Raw genomic sequence first — 24501 nt, forward strand, 5'->3', positions numbered from 1 at the left:
AAACTTTTATTACATGCACAGATATTCCAGTATCTGAAATATCAAACTATGTAGATTTCAGTTTTTGGTTCAATTGTTGTCAACGTTTTACTAAATTATAGACTGCATTTCATGTATTTTCTATTTAGAAGTATTGTAGACAATATAGGCAATGAAGGGGAAATGGGTTTAACGAAATGATCTCAGGAACTAGAGTTTGTTTCTATCATTTACTTCAATTATTGTATGAGTTTTCACTTTGCACATAATGTGAGGTGATTGACAATCGGGCAACTAAGCAGCAATTCATTTTGCTTCATATTTTAATAGAGAAGATGATTGATAAAGCATGAAAAACTGACTGTCGAGGATTACTTCATGCCAAAAACCAAATCATTGCACATTGCAAGTAATTTGTTCTTCATTGCATTTTCTTTCTGCTGGTGGCTATTTATTGCTGATGAGAATTTAAATGCTGCAATAATGCAAGACTTGACCTTAATCACCACCATCATAGAGTTATTATCAGTGGTCCTTTTGGTTTTAATTTGCATTTCTGATTAGCTCTGATTCTTATTTTAACTGCGTAACAGTGTCTGTGCATTACAATGTTATCTCCATCCACCGTACCCAGAACCTAGAATTGAACATGATGTGGTGTGAGAAAAATGATATTCAGTGGTACTTAAGCTTGTTTCTTCTATACTTGTGTTAAATAGAGCATAAGAATTATAGTTAGAGAAGGGAATACAGATTTGCAGTTATTGGTATAATGATGTTAAATAGTTGAAATCCAAATTACTTCAAAAAAAAATCGAAGAGCAGAAAATGTCAGAACATTGTGAAAGAAACTAATTTAAAATGTATGTTCATCAATATTTCAATTCAACATTCTCTTAAATTTTGTTAGGTTTAAATCAAAAGTTTGTTGAGGAATTGATAAAGATATTCAAAGCTTTTTTTAGTTAACATTTATATTTGAATCGAGCTAATAGGTTAAGAAAAATCAATTTCGATTTTGGTGTAGGGAGAGAGACCAGATATCCATTTTTGGTCCAGGCAGTAACGTGTTGTTTCTCCCTGTGCTTTATTAAAATAGATTCTTGGATGGTACTCATAAATCTCCTGAATAGGGAGCTCCAATACCTGCAGTTGGAGATAAATCATACTGAGAAAACACTGAACCATGAAATGATTCTGTTAACATGTCATCTGTCTGAAATATATTTTCAGATCCCCAACAGAAGGGGCTGAATTGTAAAAGGATGGTGGTCTGTCACTGTTGATAATTTGGGGTTTAATCCCTTGACCCTTTCAGCATCTGTTTACAATGCTGGAATATTTTTCTTTAATTAAAAAAACAGATAAACGAAGATTATGGCACTGTGGTGAACATCTTTAAAGGTTCATTTATATATTCTTAGGAAGACTATTGGTGTTTAAAGCTAACTTCATTCTAGCAATGTAATGTTACAAAATGGTAAATTAATATGAGGATAAAGTTTTTGCCTCCTGTAGAGGTATTCAGTATCGTGTATGAAGATTTTCATTTTATGGCACGGCATTTAACTAATATCTGTAGCATTATATATGGTATGCTAATGTTCATTGTATTTTCTTGTCCAGAACTTGAAATCAAAATATTAATCAATTTCTGATTATTTTAATTTAAGAAAAATAGAGGGGCACAAATTAATTTTTGATATAACTATGATTTCTAAAGCAGCACATTTTCATTGGATTCCTTTTGAACATAAGGAGACTCAATATTTATTTTCAGAAAAGGGCTGAGTTTGTATTGGTAAATGCTGTGTAGTTTTGGATGTTCAGGTGCAAAATGAGTAGGCTGACAAAGCTTGGAATAGTGTTTTTGATTAGATTCCATTAATGCCTTTTTCAGTCTCTCTGAAGCCAACAATCTTGATCCAATCAGATGTGTCAAGTTGCTTATAATTGGTTTAATTGTCAGAAGTGTAATTTGCACTGTTATATAAATGCTACTCAAACATCAGCAACCAAAAGCTATCTAGAGCGACTTTTCAGTGAAATCTGTGCATATTATCATCTTATCTAGAGAAGATAACGCTGATAAGTGGAGACTCTTTGCATGCAGCTCTGATGGGAATCGTCAAATATTTCTGTATAGGCCAACTCCAGCTGAAATTCACAGTTACAGCTATTGGAACGTCAGTAAGCAACATCATTTTAATATATTTTTTTTTAAAATCTACTGATCCTCACAATTGGTGGTACCTGGATGGCAGACTCCGCTCCCCTTTAAGAAAAGGGAAGTGAAGAATGCGGGCCGGTTTGCGGGTATGATTAAAATGCAGAGGCCTCAGACCCTCACCCTCAACTATCCTGCTGATGTACGTATGTTCTAGAAAACTGAAGACCTCAGAGCAAGATTGCAGTATCAGACTGACTCAGAGACTGCTGTGTACATTGCTTCATGGATCGGCTCATCCCTGCTATTTTGGATGCAGGGCTGCACCCTAGGGCTTCACAATTCACTGTAAAGACAGGTCAGATGAGTCTGTTAATCATGTATGCTTCATGATTAACTCATCACGGTTCACAGACGTGATACTCTCTCTCAGCTCTGTCCACCTAACCCGCAATATCTATCAGAATCAGATTTAACATCACCAACATATGTGGTGAAATTTGTTGACTTTGCAGCAGCAGTACCATGCAATACATAATAATAGAGAATAAACTTATAGCATGAATATATACAGTGCCTATAAAAAGTATTAATCCTCTTTGGAAGTTTTCATGTTTTATTGTTTTGCAGCATTGAATCACAGCGGATTTAATGGCTTTTTTGGCACTGATCAACAGAGAAAGACTCTTATGTGTTAAAGTGAAAAATTTAGATCTCAGCAAAGTGATCTAAATTAATTACAAATATAAAACACAATAATTGATAGCATAAGTATTCACCCACTCCAAGTCAATATTTAGTAGGTACACTTTTGGCAGTCTGTGCGGATAGGTCTCTGCCAGCCTTGCACATTTGAGCACTGCAATTTTTCCTCATTTTTCTTTTCAAAACTGCTCAAGCTCTGTTAGATTGCATGGGTGCCCTTTTCAAGTTCAGCCACAAATTCTCATTTGGATTGAGGTCTGGACTCTGATGACTTGGCCACTCCAGGACATTAACTTTGATGTTTTAAAGCCATTCCTGTGTAGCTTTGGCTTTATGCTTGGGGTCATGGTCTTGCTGGAAAACAAATCTCCCAAGTGGCAGTTCTCTTGCAAACTGCATCACGTTTCCTCCAGGATTTTCCTGTATTTTGCTGCATTCATTTTACCCTCCACAAGCCTTCCAGGGCCTGCTGTAGTGAAGCATCTCCACAGCATAATGCAGCCACCACCATGCTTCACGGTAGGGATGGTGTGTTTTTGATGATATGCAGTGTTTGGCGTAAGCCAAACATAGCATTTAGTCTGATGGCCAAAAAGCTCAATTTTGGTTTCATCAGACCATAGAACTTGCTTCCAACTGACTTCAGAGTCTCCCATGTGCTTGTTGGCAAACTCTAGCCTAGATTTCATGTGAGCTTTTTTTTTCAGCAGTGTCTTTCTCTTTGCCACTCTCCCAGGCAACAGTTGTTGTATGTGCAGTTTCTCCCATCTCAGCCACTGAAGCTTGTAACTCTTCCAGGGTTGTCATCGGTCTCTCGGTGGCCTCCCTCACTAGTCCCCTTCTTGCACAGTCCCTTAGTTTTTGAGGATGTCCTGCTCTAGGCAAATTTACAAATTTACATTCTTTCCATTTCTTGATGATTGACTTAACATTTACTCAAGGGGATATCCAGTGACTTGGAAATTTTCTTATAACCGTCTCCTGACATGCTTTTTAATAACTTTTTCACGGAGTTGCTTGGAGTGTTCTTTTATCTTCATGGTGCAGTTTTTGCCAGGATACTGACTTGCCAGCAGTTGGACCTTCCAGATTCAGGTGTATTTTTTACAACAATCAATTGAAACACTTTGACTGCACACTGGTGATCTTAATTTAACTAATTATGTGACTTCTAAAACCAACTGGCTGCACCAGTGATGATTTGGTGTGTCATATTAAGGGGAGTGAGTACTTAACAATCAGTTATTTTGTGTTTTATATTTGTAACTGATTGAGATCAGTTTAGAAACGTAGAAAACCTACAGCACAATACAGGCCCTTCGGCCCACAAAGTTGTGCCGAACATGTTCCTACCTTAGAAATTACTAGGCTTACCTAGTAATTTCTTTGTAGAGATATGTTTTCACTTTGACACGGAAGTGTCTTGTTCTGTTGATCAGTCTCAAAAAAGGCCAAATTAAATGTACCGTAATGCAATGGTGTAAAATAATAAAACATGAAAACTTCTGGGGTGGGGGGGGGGGCGGGGTGAATATTTTTTATAGGTGCTGTATGTATACATCTTGGAGGCCGAAGAGCTTATCCACCTGGAGTTTCTCTGACCATGGTCTCCTTTTCCTTATTGCTGGCTTGATAGCCAGTCTGATTTTCACCCTGACTAGCCTGTGATCCATATAACAGTCTGTGCTTGGCATGACCCTGGTGTGTAAAATATCCCACACGTCCTTTTGGCGCTCCAGGATGCAGTGCAGGTGGTGCCAGTGTTTGGATCGGGGCTGTCTCCAGGTCGCCTGGAACCTGGCTTTCTGTTGAAACAGTGCATTTGTTACAGCCAGGCCTAACTCTGTGCAGAGCTCCAGGATCCTCCTCCTGTTGCAGTTGCAGTTTCCAATACCATGATGACCTGGTCTTGACACCTGTGCCCGCCCTGCCACTGTAATTGCCCAGGACAATGACCTCGTCGGCCTTATATGTTTCCAACAGGAGGGACTTCAGCTCCCCATAGAACGCCCCTTTGACAGCAGGGTCTGATTTCAGCGTGGGGTCGTAGACGCTTGCAAGGGTGACAAATTGGTTGTCTTGTAGCAGGAGTCGCAGGGACAGAAGTCGATCTGAGTGTCTGACCATTAGGCTTTGAAGCTTACTGACGATGGTGCCTTTGATCATGAAGCCCACCCCTGAGAGTGTGTTCTCATTGCTGCTTCTGGCTGACCAGAAGAGAGAGTAGCTTGCGCCATGGACTGTCAAAGATCCTCGATCAGCAGCACGTAGCTTGCTTATAGCAGCAACGTCAATGTCCAGCCCAGTTAGTTCTCGTGCCACAAGCACTGAGCAGCTTTGGGCCCGGTTACCTTCTGTAGACTCCTGCATTGTGCGTACATTCCAGTACATGATTTTGAGATATGTTGACTTTGATTTATATTCCTCATATTCCACTTGAGTGAGATGCTCATTGGCCACGGCGAACCAACAAAGTGGTGGTGAGGCAAGCTTTTTTTTTGAACCTCCTTTTCTAGGCCCGTGTCCATCCAGAGCAAGCTGTGCTATTCCCGAAGAGGGCGGCTTGGTCACTCCGAGGGCTGCCGAATACTGCTGTTGCCTCAACTCAACAGACAGACGTCCCTTGGGGCTGAGCTGCCTAGAGGCAGAGTTGAGACTGTGACTTCCAGTATCAGCTAAGAGCTGTTGTTTTATCTCCTTCTCCAACACTGTAGGACTTTTCTTCCTGCCTGTGCTGCATAGGTTTATAGTGAGGATTGGTGTGCGTGGACTGATTCCACTCCTTAGGCCCGGGGATGTTCCACAATGGCGCAGTGAGCTGTGATGACTGCGGTGACCGCAAGGATGTAGGTTGAGTACTGGAGTTTTCAGTAGATGTATGTACACAGCATATGTACAGGTGTCCCCCGCTTTTCGAACGTTCGCTTTACGGCACCTCGCTGTTATGAAAGACCTACATTAGTTGCCTGCTTTCACTAACAGAAGGTGTTTTCACTGTTATGAAAAAAGGCAGCGCACGCCCCGAGCAGCCAAGCTCCTCCCCCGGAACTGCATTCTAGCTGGCATTGCTTAAACACATGCCTGTGAGCATCTGTCCTTTATGTCGATTTATTTTGACCATCCATTAGCAAGATGAGTTCTAAGGTATCGGAAAAGCCTAAAAGAGCTCGTAAGTGTGTTACAGTTAGCGTAAAACTAGACATAATTAAGTGTTTCGATCGTGGTGAACGACATAAGGACAAAATGAGCTTGGCTTGTGGAAGTTGACGAAGATGATGTTGAAGAGGTCTTGGCATCACATGACCAAGAACTGATAGATGAAGAGCTGATGCAATTGGAAGAGGAAAGGATAACAATCGAAACCGAATGCAGTAGTGAACGGACCAAAAGTGAAGTCGTCCAGGAACTGAACGTGAAGCAACTGCGTGAGATTTTCGCTGCAATGATTGCAGAAAAGTACGACTTTAATTTTGAAAGGGTACGTAGGTTTAGGGCATACTTGCAGGATGGTTTGAGTGCTTACAAAGAACTGTATGATAGAAAAATGCGCAAGGCTAGCAGTCAAGCATACTGTCGTTTTTCAAGCTTTCTACATCAGCTACAGCAGACGATGAACCTCGACCTTCGGCACTGAGGCAGGCAGACATAGAAGAAGATGACCTGCCTGCCCTGCTGGAAACAGACAACGATGAGATGACACCCCAGTGTCCCACCACCCCAACCTCTGGGCCGCGGACCGATACATTGCTGCGAAGAATGCAGCGGTAGCTGGGATGCACCCAGCACACCTTTCAGAAAAAAAGCCGAAATAAACAAGCTAATTAATTAGGTGCCGCCCAGCACGTAAACGTCGGCCCAGATCAGAGGGGATTGCCGATTGCATCGCCTCTGATCTGGGCTGACATTTACGTGTCGGGCGGCACCTAATTAATTAGCTTGTTTTTTTCGGCTTTTTTCTTAAAGATGTGCTGGGTGCATCCCGGCTACCGCTGCACCCCTGCATGCTTCGCAGATTGGTATCGGTCCACGGCCTGGAGGTTGGGGACCACTGCACCACCCCAACCTCTGACGACTCAGCCTAACAAACTATCATCAGTGTGCTCGCTGTCTTCCCAATTCCAGTAAGTGATATTAAATTGTACATACATCATTTCTACTTTGTATAGGCTGTGTATGTTTATGTGTTATTTGGTATGATTTGGCATCTCCATAGCTTAAAGGTTACTGGAGAGAGTGTTTCTGCCGAGAACGCTTGCGTGAGATTTTAGCTACGGTGGACAGTGTGGCAATGATTGTAGAAAAGTATTTCTACTTTAGGCTATGTATTTATCATATCATTCCTGCTTTTACTATATGTTACTGTTATTTTAGGTTTTATGTGTTATTTGGCATGATTTGGTAGGTTATTTTTTGGGTCTACGAACGCTCACAAATTTTATATAATTTTTATATACGTTAAATAAGTAGTGCAAAAAATAGAAATTACCAAAGTAGTGAGGTCCTGGTGGCATGGTGCGAAGACAATAACCTATCCCTCGACATCAGCAAGATGAAGGAATTGGTTGTTGACTTCAGAAGGAGTAGCGGACCGCACGACCCAATTTACATCGGTGGTGCGCAAGTGGAACAGTTCAAAAGCTTTAAGTTCCTCGGGATCAATATCACAAATGACCTAACTTGGTCCAAGCAAGCAGAGTTCACTGCCAAGAAGGCCCACCAGCACCTTTACTTCCTGAGAAAACTAAAGAAATTTGGCCCGTCCCCTAAAACCCTCACTAATTTTTATAGATGCGCTGTAGAAAGCATTCTTCTAGGGTGCATCACAACCTGGTATGGAAGTTGTCCTGTCCAAGACCAAAAGAAGCTGCAGAAGGTCGTGAACAGTGCGCAGCACATCACACAAACCAATCTTCCGTCCGTGGACTCACTTTACACCGCATACTGTCGTAGCAGTGCTGCCAGGATAATCAAGGACACGACCCACCCAGCCAACACACTTTTCGTCCCTCTTCCCTCCGGGAGAAGGCTCAGGAGCTTGAAGACTCATATGGCCAGATTTGGGAACAGCTTCTTCCCAACTGTGGTAAGACTGATGAACAGATCCTGACGCGGATCTGGGCCGTACCCTCCAAATATCCGGACCTGCCTCTTGGTTTTTTTGCACTACCTTACTTTCCATTTTTCTATTTTCTATTTATGATTTATAATTTAAATTTTTAATATTTACTAATTTTTTAATATTTTTTATATTTAATATTTGTAATCCGGGAGTGGGAAGCGCAGAATCAAATATCGCTGTGATGATTGTATGTTCTAGTATCAATTGTTTGGTGACAATAAAGTATAAAGTATTTATGGGTTCAATGTCCATTCAGAAATTGGGTGGCAGAGGGGAAGAAGTTGTTCCTGAATCGCTGAGTGTGCCTTCAGGCTTCTGTACCTCCACCCTGATGCTAGCAACGAGAACAGGGCATGTCCTGGGTGATGAGGATCCTTAATGATGGAGGCCACCTTTTTGAGGCACTGCTTCTTGAAGATGTCCTGGTTACCACAGAGGCTAGTGCCCATGATGGAACGGACTAATTTTACAACTACCTGCAGCTTACTTTGATCCTGTGCGGTAGCACCCACATACCAGATAGTGATATGGCCAGTTAGAATGTTCTCCCTGATGCATCTGCAAAAATTTGCAAGTGTTGTTTGGTGACACACCAAATCTCCTCAAACTCCTAATGAAATATAACTGCTGCCTTGCCTTCTTTGTAGCTGCATTGATATGCTGGGTCCAGGTTAGGACCTCAAAGATATTGATACCCAGGAACTTGAAATTTTTCACTCTTTCCATTTTTGATCCCTCTATGAGGATTGCTGTGTGTTCCCTCGTCTTTCTCTTTCTGAAGCCCACAATCAGCTCTTTGGTCTCACTGACATTGAGTGTAAGATTGTTGCTGCGACACCACTCAACTAGCTGGTATGTCTCACTCCTGTATGCCCTCTCATCTCCATCTGAGATTCTGCCAATGATGGTTGTATTGTCAGCAAACTTAAAGATGACATTTGACCCTTGCCTAGCCACAAAGTCATGGGTTTAGGGAGAACAGAGCAGTGGGCTAAGCACACATCCCTGAGGTGCACCAGTGTTGATTTTTAGTGAGGTGGAGATGTTATTTCCTATTCACACAGATTGTGATCTTCTGGTTAGGAAGAAGAGGATCTGGTTGCAAAGCGTGGTACAAAGGCCCAGGTTCTGGAGCTTTTTGATCAGAACTGTAGGAATGATGCTGTTAAACACTGAGCTGTAGTCAATAAATTCATCTTGATTATGCTTATTTGTATTGTCCAGATGATCCAAGGCCAAATAACGTCCACTTATTCTGCTGAGAGAGTTTTCTGCCATCATCCTGGTAACAGTGTACATTCCACTTCTGGCCAACATCAGGCAGGCATTGGAAGAGCTGAGCATCAAGAGCTGGCAGACAGGGAACAGCACACCCTATCATTGCGGGGGAATGCAACCAAACCGGCTTGAAAAAGTCTCTGAACAACTACCACCAACTTATCACCTGCGGAACCAGAGGAGCTAACACACTTGACCACTGTTATACACCATCAGGAATGCTTACCATGCCACCACCTCATGCCCGTGCTTTGGAAAGTCCGGTCACCTGGCTGTACTTCTACTCCCACTGTATAGACAAAGACTGAAGACTATAGAAACTAGTGGTGAAGACCAACAAGGTATAGTCAAGTGAGGCAGAGGAGCACTTACAGGACTGCTTTGAGTCAGTGGACTGGAAAATATTCAGGGTTTTATTTTTGTATCTAAATGAATATGCCAAAGTTATCATTGATTTTGTCAACATCTGTGTGCCTTCGAGAACATACTGGACACATCTAAACCAAAAGCCATGGATGAACCAGGAGATTTGCAGTCTGCTGAGGGCTAGATCTCTGGCATTCAAGACTGGTGATTCAAAATGTATAATGTGTCCAGGTATGACCTATGGAGGACTATTTTAAGAGTATTAAAACAATTCTGATTGAAGTTAGAGATGGAATCGGATGCTGTCAGCTCTGGCAAGATTTGCAGGCTATTACTTTCTGCAAGGTGAAACTGTGAATGATTGTGATGCTTCACTCCCAGATGAGCTCAACGCCTTTTATGCACACGTTGAAAAGGAGAATACAACTACATCTGTGTGAATCCTTGCAACACCTGGTGATTCTGTGACTTTTGTCTTGGAGGCCCACGTCAGAACACCTTTCATGTGGGTGAACCCTCACAAGGCGTCAGATCCTAATGGTGTACCTGGATGACATCTTCAGTCTCTTACTGTTGCAGATGGAGGTTCCCACCAGCTTCAAAAGGGCGACAATCAAACCAGAGCCCAAGAAGAGTAAGGTGAGCTACACTCACGTCAATTATGATGGGGAGCTTTGAGAGGTTACTCATGGCCAGAATCATCTCCTACCTAACCAAGGGCCTGCCTGGAGCTTCTGCAATTTGCTTATTGCAACAATAGGTCTGCAGCGGATGTAATCTCACTGGCTCTCTGCTTGGCCTTGGGTCATCTGGACAATAGCAATACCTACTGTACATCAGGCTGCAGTTGATTACAACTCAGCATTCAACACAATCATGCCTTCATTATTAATCAACAAGCTCCAAAGTCTGGGCTTTTGTATCTCCCTCTGCAACTGGATCCTTGACTTCCTCATCACGAGACCAAAGTAAGTATCGATTGGAGATAACAGCTACTCCTCACTGACAATCAACATTGCACATTTCAAGGAGGTGTGTTTAGCCCACTGCCCTACTCTTAGCACCCAAGATTGGGTAGTTAGACACAGCTCAAACACCTTCTATAAATTTGCCAATCACACCACTACTGTTGGCAGATTTTCGGATGGTGATGAGGAGGCATAGAGGAGTGAGATAGATCAGCTGGCTGGGTGGTGTCATAACAACAGCCTTGCACTCAATTTCAGTAAGACCAAGGGATTGATTGTGTACTTCAGGAAGAGGAAGTCCTGGGAGGACAGACCAGTTCTCATCGAGGTATCTGCAGTGGAAAGGGTGAGCAGTGTCAAGTTCCCTGGTGTCAGCATCTCTGAAGATACATCCTGGGCCCAACATATTGATACAATTACAAAGAAGGCATGGCAACGGCTATATTTCATTAGGAATTGGAAGAGATTTGGTATGTCACCAAAGACTCTCACAAATTTCTAAAGATGTACTGTGGAGAGCATTCTAACTACTTGCATCACCATCTGATGTGGAGAGGCTGCTGCATGGGATTGGAAAAAGCTGCAGAAAGTTGCAAACTTAGCCAGCTCCGTGGAACACTGGCCATCCTGAGGACATCTTCAAAAAGCAATGCCTCAAAATGGAATTTCATGGCATATGCCAGTGATACTAAATCTGATTCTGATTATCTGAAGTGGTATAAATCTTTTAATGACTTCCCTCTTTCTTATTACTCCCACATCCCCTTTTCCCCCCACTCACCTCTCCCAGTTCAGCAATCTCCTTAAGGTTGAACTCTTATGATATCGGCACCCTGAATCAGAATCCTGTTCAATATCACTGGCATATGTTGCTCCTTAAAATCCCTTGTTTGACCAGGCTTTTGACATCATCTTTCTGTGTGGCTTGGCCAGATTTTGTTTGGCAGTGTTGCTGTGAATAACTGATAAATAATTAGTGGTTCAGAACTTTGACCATTTTGAATTTTTTTTCCACTAGTTCTGTTGAAGTTGCTCTTTATAACCTAAGTAATGGCTTTGCTATCAGATTTTCAAGAATCAAATTACTTTAGTGGTTTAGTCAGGAGGAGAAGATGGATGCTGTCACCTGAGTGCAAATTAGTTTCACTGTAAGATGCTTGGTTACAGCTAGAATTTACCATTATTTGTGTGTACTTCCTCATCATGCATGGTAATTATGGGAAAGATTGAAGGGAAGAAAGCAAGAGGAAGGCAAAGACAAATGATGATGGAGACAGTAGCCAGAGAACTGGAAGTGAATATCAATGAATTGATCCACTTGACCCGAAACAGGAGTGTGTGGGCCATGGCAGTCAAAGCTCAAACTGGGCATGGCACCCGATGATGATGATGATGACGACTTCCTCATCACACTGATAATTTAGGATGAGAAAACACACAAAGTTATAGTAATTTTTAGTCATTAAACAACACAGTATTGATGGCTTTATACATTTTAAAAGTATCTGTGTCATTGTGCATTGAAATCTCTGACAATAGGGTAACATTCATATTAGATCAGGCTGAATAACTCAAGGTGGGGTCCAGATGGACCGATAAATACTGCACTTTAGCAAGATAATAGAAACCAATGGGGTCTAATCTATTAAACAGTTAGGTGTAGATTAAAGTCTTCACAGTCACATTGAGTTGCATAATTTTAGTAAAAAAAATTGGCAACGATGAAACCTTATTGCTGCTTTGAGGATAGGTTTCAAGCTCATTACCCCTTGGCAAAGTGGTTTCAATCATGTGACACTGTTTCTAAGTGTATTTGGGAATCGGCCTCTTGGTCAAATCACTTGATTGATTGAAGTGCTTTCTTTAAAGATTTTGAATGCCCATCAGCTCATTTAAAAGTTATTCAACCAGTCCTGCAACTGTACAGATTGAATGAGGCAACACTTGATCACATACTTTACGATGGTGATCCACTTTGTCATTATGGTTTGAGTTCTTGAAGAATAAATTCAATAATCCCTATTTGTTTACTATCACTTCAAATTGCTATGGCACCTGCCTATATTTAAATTCTGACTTAACATAAAGAAAACAAACTAAGTTAATGTTACAAAAGCATTATATATTTTAAAACTGTAAATGTTATTAGGAAAAGAGAAAACTGGAGGGACAAATCATCGACCTTCTTTGCTCTTGAGTATGTCAAAGCAAGATACGATCTTCTGTTAATGCTTTTCTAGGAGTAAGAAAACTATTGTGCATTTAATATTTCCATAATATTTGAGTAATATTCTAAATATATTTGATTAGGCATTCCTGCTCATTTAAATAGTTCATTACAGATTATGTAAAAATATGCAAATTGCATATATCCTGACACGACCACCTGATAAGTGCATGCCTTGTTTAAAGTAAAACTTAGCGGGCCGGCTGGTGGCACAACGACATCAGGAGCAGAGGTTCCCTGGTTCGAAACTAGTCGGGTCCGCCCCCAAGTACGCTTTCCATCCGTGCTGGGTTGAGTGTCGAGATTGCAACTCGACCTCATAAAGTAAAGGGAAAATACTGTGAAAATGTCTGTGTGAGGAGTGGCGCGCCACACAGTCTCTCTCTTGCTCCATGCCTTGTAAAAAGCCATGAAAAAGACCTCATCACGGACGCACGCTCGGACACGCAAACGCACATGCACAGACTCGCACGCACACAGGCACACACCAAAAAATAATTAAAAAAAAACAAAACTAAGCTATTCTACTCTGGGCTCCGTGTTTTTGCTTTCAATTAATCTTGTGTTCTGGAGTTGCAAAACATAACAGTGGAGACAAGGAAATTTTATATGAACCTGAAACAACTACCTACCTATTGAAGTGCAGAGGGACATTCAAGTTTAAAAAAGGTGCAGTGCGTGTTCTTCGGAAGGGACAATATGGAGTTTAATACAAGGCAGAAAACCGAAAAATTTACGGGTTCATAAATAGTGAGTACTGGGTGACAATGATCACAAGTTTTAAAAAAAAGCAGAAATGGCTGGCTACATCAGAAAGATATACATATCCAATTGCACGGTAGGTAACTGGCTCATGTATACTGAGTAAATTGAGTAGGAAATTAAATAGCCAATGTGAAGCATGTGTCAGTTTTGCTGAAAGCATTGGGTTTAAAGGCATACAGTTTGCTTAGAAGTTTAACTGCTTCAACCAAACAAGTTGCAGATGTTGTGAAAGTAATTCAGGAACATTTAAAACTGAAACCACTGTTGATTGCAGAACATTTTAGATTTCATAAATGGAGTCAAATGGAAGGGAGATCCATGACAGTTTATGTTGCTGAATTGAAGAAATTGAGTGATGTCGGTTCAGTGACAGGCTTAATGATACACTGAGAGACTGGTTAGTTTGTGGAATCTTACAAGAAAGCATTCAAAAATGTCTCCTAACTGAGGTGCAATTCCCATTTAAAAGAGCAGTTGAAATCACTGTATCAATGGATATGGCAGACAGAGATGCGATTGATTTACAGTCAGGAATGAAAGTAAGCATGAACAAAATAGCAATGTCTAAACAGAAACCTACCTGGCTGAACCATGTTACTGTGTGGCAGGGGCTCACATACACCAAACCAATGCAGGTTTAAGGGTAAAACTTGCAGAAAATGAAACACAGTAGGACACATACAAAGAACATGTCAGGCAGATAAAAATAAATGGACTGCACAGGGAACAGAAAGCGATTAAAAAGTCAAATTGTAGTATCAAAAAGAGAACTAATCTGCATGCAGCGCTCACAAAATACTGGAGGAATTAAGCAGACCAGGCAGCATCTGTGGAAAAAAAGTATAGTTGACGTTTCGGTCCGAGACCCTTCAGCAGGACTAATCTGTGTGCTGTTGATGGGAGTGACAGAGGACTGGGTAGCCTGTGATTTACAATGTGAAAACTAATAATAGACAAGCAATATGGCTTACACCAGAAGTGAACGGCAAATTAAGGAAAATGGAATTGGCTACTGGCTCAGCTGTTTTAGTCATTCCACAAAGTGAGTATGAAGGTGATTTCAGAGATACTGTACTGAAGCCTGCAGATATTCAACCAAGAACTTATACTAGAGAAAAGATAACTCCTGTGGAAATGACTTTCATAACAGTGAACTACAACAACCAACAAGCCACATTGGGCTTGTGTGTGTTTTTTTAAAGGAAGGGCCAGCATTGAGGGGATGTGATTGTCTGAGACAAGTACAGATTTATTGGAGATCCATCCACTATTTGCATGCCACATCCCTTGCAACAGAGTCAACTGAAAGCGAATTAAGAAGGGTACTGGATGATGCCATAGTAGTGTTCAAGGATGGCATTGGAAAACTCAAACATATCAAGGGTAAAATAGTGTTAAATGAAAACATCACACCCAGATTTTGCAAGGCCAGTCTGGTTCCTTATACCATCTGTTATAGTAGCCAGTGAGCTAGATAGCATGGAGACTGAAGGAATTTTTTCAAATGAAGAGTGGAGCCCATGGGCAATGCCAACGCTCAAGGTAGCAAAGAAGAATGGGTCTATCAGGATTTGTAGTAGTTATAAAGTCACCATCAATCCAGTACTGAAAATGGATCAATACCCTATGCCCAGGATAGAGGATATCTCTGCAAACCTTTTTGGAGGAAAACATATCAGCAAAGTATACTTAGCTGAGGCCTACTTGCCGATGGAGATGGAAGAAGAGTCCAAAGTGTTTCTCACTATAAACACTCACGAAGGGTTTTATCGGTGTAATAGGCTTATTTTTTGGAGTAGCATCTGTACCTGCACTCTGGCAGAAAGCTATGATGGTACAAGACTGCCCAGACACTCAGTGTTACCTGAATGACATTATTGTTATCAGTAAGGATGACAAGGAAGATCTCCAAAATTTCAAGACAGAGTTAAAAAAATTAGAAGATTATGGGCTCAGAGTACAACGTAACAAATGTGAATTCTTTGTACCAAGCGTAACTTCATATGGTCACACTGTTGAGACAGGATTACACAAGTGTGCTGAGGAAATTCAAGCAGTAGATGCTCCAAGGCCAAAGAACATGTCACAATTGCAGTCCTTCTTAGGATTTGTCAATTACTGTAACAGGTTCCTGCCAAACCTGGCTACTGTGCTCCCACCCCTTGAACTCATTACTAAAGATTGGGAAGAAATGGCATGGACAAAGCAGTGTGAGGTGGCTTTCCAAAAGCTAAAGGAAATGGTAACGTCAGACACTGCACTCACACATTATGATCCACATTGTCCAGTGAAGCTTGCCATGCACTCTTCAGGATGCCAATATGTCCAGAAGAAGGTATCCAGAGCTGTCAGAACCACTTCCTGCAGTCTCAAAGCCAATTCCTACAACCAGCATGGAAGAGGCCCCAGAATCTGAAATTGCTTCACAGACCCAAGTCTCACAACGCAGAATGACCTCCTTACCATCAGGAAAGACGATATTCCACGAGTAAGAAATCCTCCATAGCAATATATCTTTAGGTCTGAATGGGACAATTTAAACTTTACTGTGCTGAGAATGTTTATATAGCAGTTGCATTATGGAGTGTACTGTATATAAGTTGGGATGCATTCTATATTGAGTTGGAGTTTAGAGCTAAGCAGGAAGGAGTGTTGAACATTTAATGTTTCAGTAATATTTGAATATTGTAAATATATTAAGCATTCTTGTTCATTTGAATAATTCATTGCAGGTTATATGTAAAAATATGTGAATTTCATACGTCATAATACTACCATGTGATAAATATATGTCTTGTTTAAACCCTTAAGGCTGATTTATACTTGAGTGTACCAGCTTACGCCATAGCCTACACAAGTGGGCTACACCGTTGTGAGCACTTATACTTGTGCGTTGGTGTGTCTGCGTCTCTCTGCAATTCACCACCAAAATGCTAGCTAGCGGTGGGGTTTCTATGCCACTGTGTTGAGTTTCTTCGTGTTGAAGAAGGTATGAAGAAGGTCAAATGAACAAGAATGCTTAATATATTTACAATATTCAAACTCAACACGAAGAAACTCAAACTTCAAACAATGGCAACTGAAACTGAAGGAGGGTGAATTTTCTGTATGTACAGTGTAGTGTCACTTAACAGAATCGGGAATTTTAATCCAAAATCGATTTGTCGGAAAAAATTGGCATGTACACGCACGCACACACACCTACCCATGCAAGGCTTCATGGTCATGGTAGTCTTTCTCAGGGTAAACAAGTTTAAAGCGAGCGTCTTTTTTTGTAAAAGTGAAATGTGTTCTCCATAATTTCAGAGGTCTGTAAAGCTTTACGGAAAGCATTGCAGCCAGAGTTCCTTCCCTGCCCTTCAGTCGCCCAATGGGAAGCTATTGCAGCGTAGGAGGAAATGCGATGCTACCATGCGGACCAATCACAGTTGTTGCGGTCTGCGTTGCTGCGACGCATAGTTACATTTTGGGAGAAGTGCGCGTCAGGCTACGGCATAGGGATCTGCGTAGGCACTGCTTAGGGTTTGTGGCTATGCCGTACCTACGGCGTCGATTTGATGCGCAGGTATAAATCAGCCTTTAGATTACAGTGGATATAGTTAAAAGAAAATTGATACTGGCGAGGTTGTGTTTTAGAGATCAACTATTTCCTCGAATCAGTTAGTAGTAAATAGAGGGCTTAAATTTTAATAAGCTGAGCTACAGTTAGCTTTTAGTTGTATGGGATAGACTGCCAGTAGCATCCTCTGCATTGTTCAGTATGTTTCTGACCTCACCTTAACAGTGATAGAGTTCCTCTTGTCCTTACCTACCACCCCATGAGCCTCCACATCTAACACATTATTCTCTGCAACTTGTACCATCTCCAAGGGCATCTACTGCCAAACATATCCTTACCTCCCCCCACCCTCCACTTTCTGAAGGGATTGCTCCTTCCATGATTCCCTTGTCCATTTGTCCCTCCCCACTAGTCTCCCTCCCAGCACTTACCACTTCAAGTGGCCAAAGTGCTACACCCGCCCATTCACCTCCTCCCTAACGTCCATTCAGGGCCCCAAACAGTCCTTTCAGCTGAGGTAACACTTCACCTGCGAATCTCCTAGAGTTGTCTATAGTGTCCAGTGCTTCCGAAGCAGCCTCCTTTACATTACTGAGACCACTGTAAATTAGGGGACCCCTTTATCAAGCACTCTGCTCCATATCTGACACAAAGGAAGATGGTTGTGGTGATTGGAGGTCCTCATCCTCAGGACATCACTGCAGGAGTTCCTCAGGGTAGTGTCCTAGGACCAACCATCTTCAGCTGCTTCATCAATGACCTTCCTGCTGTCATAAGGTCTGAAATGGGGATGTTTGCAGACGACTGTCCAAAGTTCTGCACCATTCATGACTCCTCAGATAGTGAAGCAGTTCATATCCAAATGCAGCAGGACCTGGACAATATCCAGGCTTGGGCTGACAAGTGGCAAGTGACATTCGAGCCATGCAAGTGCCAGGCAATGACCATTTCCAAGAAGAGACACTCTAACCATCGTCCCTTATCATTCAGTGGTTTCACCATCACTGAATCCCCTACTATCAACATTCTGGGGGTTACTATTGACAGGAAACTGAACTGGACTAGCCATATAAACACCGTGGCTACCAGAGCAGGTCAAAGGCTAGGAATCCTGCGGCATGTAACTCACCTCCTGACTCCCCAAAGCCTGTCCACCATCTACAAGGCTCAGGTCAGGAGTGTAATGGAATACTCACCACTCACCTGGATGAGTGCAGCTCCATCAGCACTCAAGGAGCTTGACACCACCCAGTACAAGGCAGCCCACTTGATTGGTACCCCTTTCACAAGCATCCAATCCCTCCACCATCAACGATCAGTTGCACCAATATGTACTATCTACAAGATGCACTGCAACAACACACCAAAGTTCCTAGCGCAGCACCTTCCAGACCCATGACCACTACCACCTAGAAGGACGGGAACAGCAGCTACCTGGGAACACCATTTGGAAATCCCCCTCCAAGTCACTCACCATCCTGACTTGGGAACATATCACAGTTACTTCATTGATGCTGGGTCAAAATCATGGAATTCCCTCCCTAACAGCACTGCGGGTGTACCTACACCTCAGGGACTGCAGCGGTTCAAGAAGGCAGCTTATCACCACCTTCTCAAGGGCAACTAGGGATGGGCAATAAATGCTGGCTTAACTGGCAATGCCCACATCCCGTAAATAAAAAAATACATCAAAATGCTTCTGTGTCAGTAGCCTCCAACCTGATGGCATGAATATCGATTTCTCTTTCCAGTAAAACAAAAAAATGCTTCTCCCTCACCTCTTCTTCTGTTCCAGACTCTAGACTCTTAACTCTTCTCATCTGCCTATCACCCTCCCCTGGTGCCTCTCCTCTCCTATCAGATTCCTTCCTCTCCGACCCTTTACCTTTCCTACTCACCTGGCTTTACCTATCACTGTCTAGCTAGCCTCCTTTCCCTCGCCCCACCATTTTATTCTAGCGTCTTCCTCTTTCCAGTCCAGAAGAAGGGTCTCTACCTCAAATGTTTATTCATTTCCATAGATGCTACCTGACCTGCTGAGTTCCTCCAGCATTTTTTTGTGTGAGTTACCTTGGATTTACAGCACCTGCAGAATTTTTCTTGTTTTTGACTTCTAAACTTGCATAATGTATTGTGGAGTAGGTTGGTGCTGGAGGTTGAATATTGGCATATATGCCCTCTAGCTCCATTGCCAGTCTTGGCACTAAATCTATTGATCTGAGGAACCACATATCCGTCATATTTGTAGCATGGGCTACAAGTTGCATGTGGTTACTGATTGTAATGAAAAAGGTAAATGGACTTTAAAAAAACTAATTAACGTTAATTGTTGTGCTAGAGCCTATCAGAAACATTTAAAATCCACTGTGAACATGAGGAAATCTGCAGATGCTGGAAGTTCAAGCAACACACCCAAAATGCTGGTGGAACACAGCAGGCCAGGCAGCATCTATTGGAAGAGTCCTGACGAAGGGTCTTGACCCGAAACGTCGCCTGTACCTCTTCCAATAGATGCTGCCTGGCCTGCTGCGTTCCACCAGCATTTTGGGTGTGTTGCTTAAAATCCACTGCATATACCTTTCATATCATGGACTTTGAAGAGGATGTCAGGGAGATCCAGAAACAGGACCCGTGTATCGGCACCTTCATAAAGTTAAGTGGGATTGTGACTAGGGAAAAAATACTATGGGGTTTCAATTTAGCAGGCTGAACCACACTTGGCTTTCCAATAAATAACTTAGTTTAGGATAAAACTGCTTGAGGTTCCTCTTCATTGACGAGCATGTTTCTGGCTTGTGAGCCTGAATATTGCTTTGCATGGTGGCATACTGTATATACCCTCCAGAAAAGAGAAAAGAGCAAAATTAAGAAGGAGAAAGAAAACAATAAACCAAAGTCCATTTAGGTTTATAAATAATGCAGAGAAAGTGGCTTTGTGAAAGAGAAACCAAGTTTGACCAAATTATTAAAGTTTTTTGAAGAGGTAATAGATTTTTATGAGTGATGATGAACTGGTGGATATACTCTCCTTATTTCCAGAAGGCAGATGATGAGTTGTGACATCGAAGTATACTGCAGAAAATAAAAGCTCATGGAAATGTGGATAACATTTTGGCATGGTGAACAAGATACAGAAGAGCAAGTATAGAAAATACCTGCTATTTTCTAAATAGCGAGTAGTACCTTTATGGGCTAACCTGTAAGAAGATTCAGGCTAGCCTTGTTTATCTTCAAATTTAGAACAGCAAAAAAGGATTTGAAAAGATACAGAGTGAGCTTAACAAGCTGTCTGAAGAGAGGATGATCCCTACAGAACTGGTTCACCATATATTTTCTCTTTTTTGGGGGAGAGAAAGATGGGGAGAGGTGCCTATTTAAGTTGGCCTCAGCTGCTTACAATCCATATCAATGACTTGGCTGAGGAGACAAAACGTCTTCTTTCCAGTAGAAAATAGAAAGAACAGGGCCAGTAGAATATAATGTGGAAAAATGTGAAGTTGTCCACTTAGTAATAGCTAAATGGTGATAGATTGGGTACTGCTGATGTTTCAAAAGGAAATCGGTGTGCCTATTGACAAGTTGTTGAAAGCAAACATGCCAGTGCAACAGTGATGAAGAGGGGAAATGGTATGTTGATTTTTGAACAAGAGAATTTGAATACGGTAAGAAGGATATCTTACTGCCTTTATCCAGGACTTTGGCAAAACTGCATTTGGGTAAGTTTCAGTGTAGAACGTGTTGGATACAAGATTGAAGGTTTTATATTTGGATGCATGCAGTTTACGGAATAAAGTAGATGATCTTGTAGCGCAGTTAGAAATTGGCAGGTATGACGTTGTGGGCATTACTGAGTCATAGCTGAGAAAAGATTATAGTTGGGAGTGTAATGGCCAAGGATACAATTTGTATCGAAAGGATAGGCAGGTGGCAGAGAGGGTAATGTGGCTCTGTTGGTAAAAAATGAAATCATATCCTCAGAAAGAAGCGACATAGGTTTGGAAGATGTAGAATCCTTGTGGGTAGAATTAGGAAACTGAAAGGGTAAAAAGACCCTGATGGGAGTTATTTATCGGTCACCGAATAGTAGCCAGGATGTGGGCTACAAATTACAATCGCAGATAGAAAAGGCTTGTCAAAAGGGCAATGTTATGATAGTCATGGGGGATTTCAATATGCGGGTAGATTGGGAAAATCAGGTTGGTGCTGGATCCCAAGAGGGGGATTTTCTAGAATGTCTATGAGATAGCTTTTTAGAGCAGTTTGTGGTTGAGCCCACTCAGGGATTAGCTATTCTGGATTGGGTGTTGTGTAATGAACTGGACTTGATTAGGGAGCTTAAGGTAAAAGAACTTTAGGAGGCAGTGATCATAATTATGAAATCATTCACCCTGCAATTTGAGAGGGTGAAGGCAAAGTCAGAGGTATCAGTATTACATCAGAGTAAAGGGAATCACAGAGACATGAGAGAGGAGCTGACCAAGGTTGACTGGAAGGGGACACTAGCAGGGATGACAGTAGAGCAGCAATGACTGGAGCAAGAGAGGGCACATAATACAACAAAAATTAGTGGGAAATTAGAGGAATGGGAGACTTAAAAACCAAAAGAAGACAACCAAAACTGCCATAAGGGAGGGAAAGATTAAATATGAAGGTAAGCTAGCCAACAATGGCACAGAGGATACTAGCAGTTATTTCAGATATATGAAGAGAAAAAGAGAGGTGAGAGTAGATATTGGACCGCTGGAGAATGACGCTGGAGAGGTAGCAATTGGGACAAGGAAGTGGCAAAAGGACTGCATAAGTATTTTGCATCAGTCTTCACTGTGAAAGACCACTCGTATTATACTGGATGTTCGACAGTGTCGGGGCAGAAGGGAATGTAGTTGCTATTACTAGGGAGAAGGTGTTTGGGAAGCTGCAAGGTCTGAAGGTAGATAAGTCACCTGGACCAGGTGGATGACACCCTAAGATCCTGAAAGAGCTGAAGAGATTGTGGAGACAAGTAGTGATTTTTCAAGAATCACTTGATTCTGGAATGGTTCCTGAGGACTAGAGAATTGCAAATGTTACTCCATTCTTAAAGAAGGGAGGAAGGCCGAAGAAAAGAAATTATAGGCCAGTTAGCCTGACTTCAGTGGTTGGGAAGATCTTGGAGTTGGTTGTTATGGCTGAGGTCTCAGAGTACTTAGAGGCACATGATAAATAGGCCAAAGTTAGCATGGTTTCCTTAAAGGAAAATCTTGCTTGACAAATCTGCTGGAATTATTTGAGGAAATAAAAGGAAATAACAAGCAGGATAGACAAAAGAGAATCAGTGGGAGTTGTGTACTTGGATTTTCAGATGTCCTTTGACAATGTGCCACACATGAGGCTGCTTAACAAGGTAAGAGCCCATGGTATGATGGGAGAGATACTGGCATGGATTGGCAGGAGGCAAAGAGTAGGAATAAAGGGAGCCTCTGTGATTGGTGATGTTTCTCAGGGGTCAGTGTTGGGACTGCTTTTTACGTTGTATGTCAGGGATCGGGATGACAGAAATGATGTGTTTGTGGCCAAGTTTGCAGATGATATGAAGATGGGTGGAAGTGCAGGTAGTGCTGAGGAAACAGCGAGGCTATAGAAGGACTTGGATAGATTAGGAGAATAGGCAAAGAAGTGGCAAGTGGAAGTGTATGATCATGCACTTTGGTAAAGGAAATAAAAGTGTAGACTATTTTCTAAACGAGGAGCATATTCAAAAATCTGAGGTGCAATGGGACTTGGGTGTCCTCATGCAGGATTCCCTAAAGATTAATTTGTAGGTTGACTCGGTGGTGAGGAAGGCAAATGCAATGTTCACATGACTATCGAGAGGACTAGAAGACTAAAGCAAGGATGTAATGCTGAGGTTTTATAAGGCACTGATAAGGCCTCATTTGGAGTATTTTGAGCAGTTTTTGCCCCTTATTTAGGAAAGGATGTGCTGACGTTGCAGAGGTTTCAGAGGAGGTTCAAGAGAATAATTTTGGGAATGAAAGGCTTGTCGTGTGAGGAGCCATTGATGGCTCTGGGCCTTTACTCATTGGAATTTAGAAGAATGAGGGAGGATCTCATTGAAACCTATTGAATGTTGAAAAGCATAGACAGAGTGGGTGGAGGGAATGTACCTTGTGGTGGGGGAGTGTGGTGAATCTGTGGAATTCATTGCCATAGGTGGCTGTGGAGGCCAGGTCACTGAGTGTATTTAAGATGGAGATTGATCGGTTCTTGATTAGTCAGGGAATGAAAGGTTAAGGGAGGAGGCAGGAGAATGGAATTGAGTGGGAAATGGATCAGCCATGATGAAACAGTGGAGCAGATTTGATGGCCTAATTCTGCTCCTATGTTCAAAGGTTCATTTATTATTGTAACCCCCTCTCTGGGGTCATATGCAAATTTGGCTCGTTAGCTACCTCTGCTAACAGCCCTGTGGCTCAGTGGTGAGAGGACCACCTTTCATAAACAATACACATCGAGGGTCGGTATGATTTGGGGTTCAACCAAACAGGAACATCTTGATGTTCCGATTAAAGAAACCTTGATTTGAGCAAATGCTGTGTAAATACTGCCCATACACAGTTTTAAGTTGGCAAGAAATAACTGATCGTACACTGCATAAAATTATAAAATTATTAATTTCAGCCTTATCAAACAGTTATTAGGAAAAAGAAAAGAAAATAAAAGTGCCCATTACAGTTAAACCAGTCCAATATGCACATAACCGTTGGAGCTCATCTCTTCCAAAACTGGATATTAGGGGGTGTATCTCTTAATCATGCGCTGGACCTACGGTCTGTGTGACAACACCCACCACATTTCTGAATTCCCCTCAAAGACCATCTCGAGCAAACTGTCTGTCTCTCTCTTTCTCTCTCTTTACCTATCTCTCTATCTCTCCATCTATTTCTCTATCTCCCCTCTCCCCCCTGCTCTCCTCATCTCGCCCTCCCTCCCTCTCCCCCCCTCTCTCTCTCTCTTTCTCCCTCCCCTTCCTTCTTGGAGCCATTCGTCTGTACCAAGTACTTCTTGCAATGGGGACTCTCCTTTCAATGGCATTCTGTGGCATCTTCCCTTCGGTCCTGCTCTACAGCTCCCACCAAAAGACCCACAGCCAGACTACTGTCCCTCAAAAAACTCTTCCCTACCTGCCCTCTCTACAGATCCCACCATCCTGATTGGCTGACAGCACATACCTAAGTAGAACAGCAGGACTTCTTTAGACGAAACCAAAACATTCTACCAGCAGGACACACTACTTTTGCAGAAAAATGCTAAAGTGAATTACCTACAGCATAGCATTATAAATCTTAACCAGGGCATTACATTATCTAAGAATACAACTCTGAAATC

At 42.0% G+C, this 24501-nt stretch overlaps 1 protein-coding gene across 12 annotated transcripts in view; it reads left to right on the forward strand.

Moving 5' to 3' along the window:
• myo3b (myosin IIIB) overlaps positions 1 to 24501 on the forward strand; it is a 484195-nt gene that overhangs the window by 46722 nt on the left and 412972 nt on the right. The window contains exon 8 of one of the 12 annotated variants that reach the window (XM_072261917.1): positions 310 to 350. The exons of the other annotated variants lie outside the window; for them this stretch is intronic. Coding sequence (XP_072118018.1) covers positions 310 to 322 — 13 coding nt within the window. The 3' untranslated portion in view covers positions 323 to 350. Of the gene's footprint in view, positions 1 to 309; positions 351 to 24501 lie in introns of those variants that run through there. 12 annotated transcript variants of the gene reach the window in all.

Source organism: Mobula birostris, chromosome 6 (assembly GCF_030028105.1).
Source record: "Mobula birostris isolate sMobBir1 chromosome 6, sMobBir1.hap1, whole genome shotgun sequence".
NCBI classification, from domain to species: Eukaryota; Metazoa; Chordata; class Chondrichthyes; order Myliobatiformes; family Myliobatidae; genus Mobula; species Mobula birostris.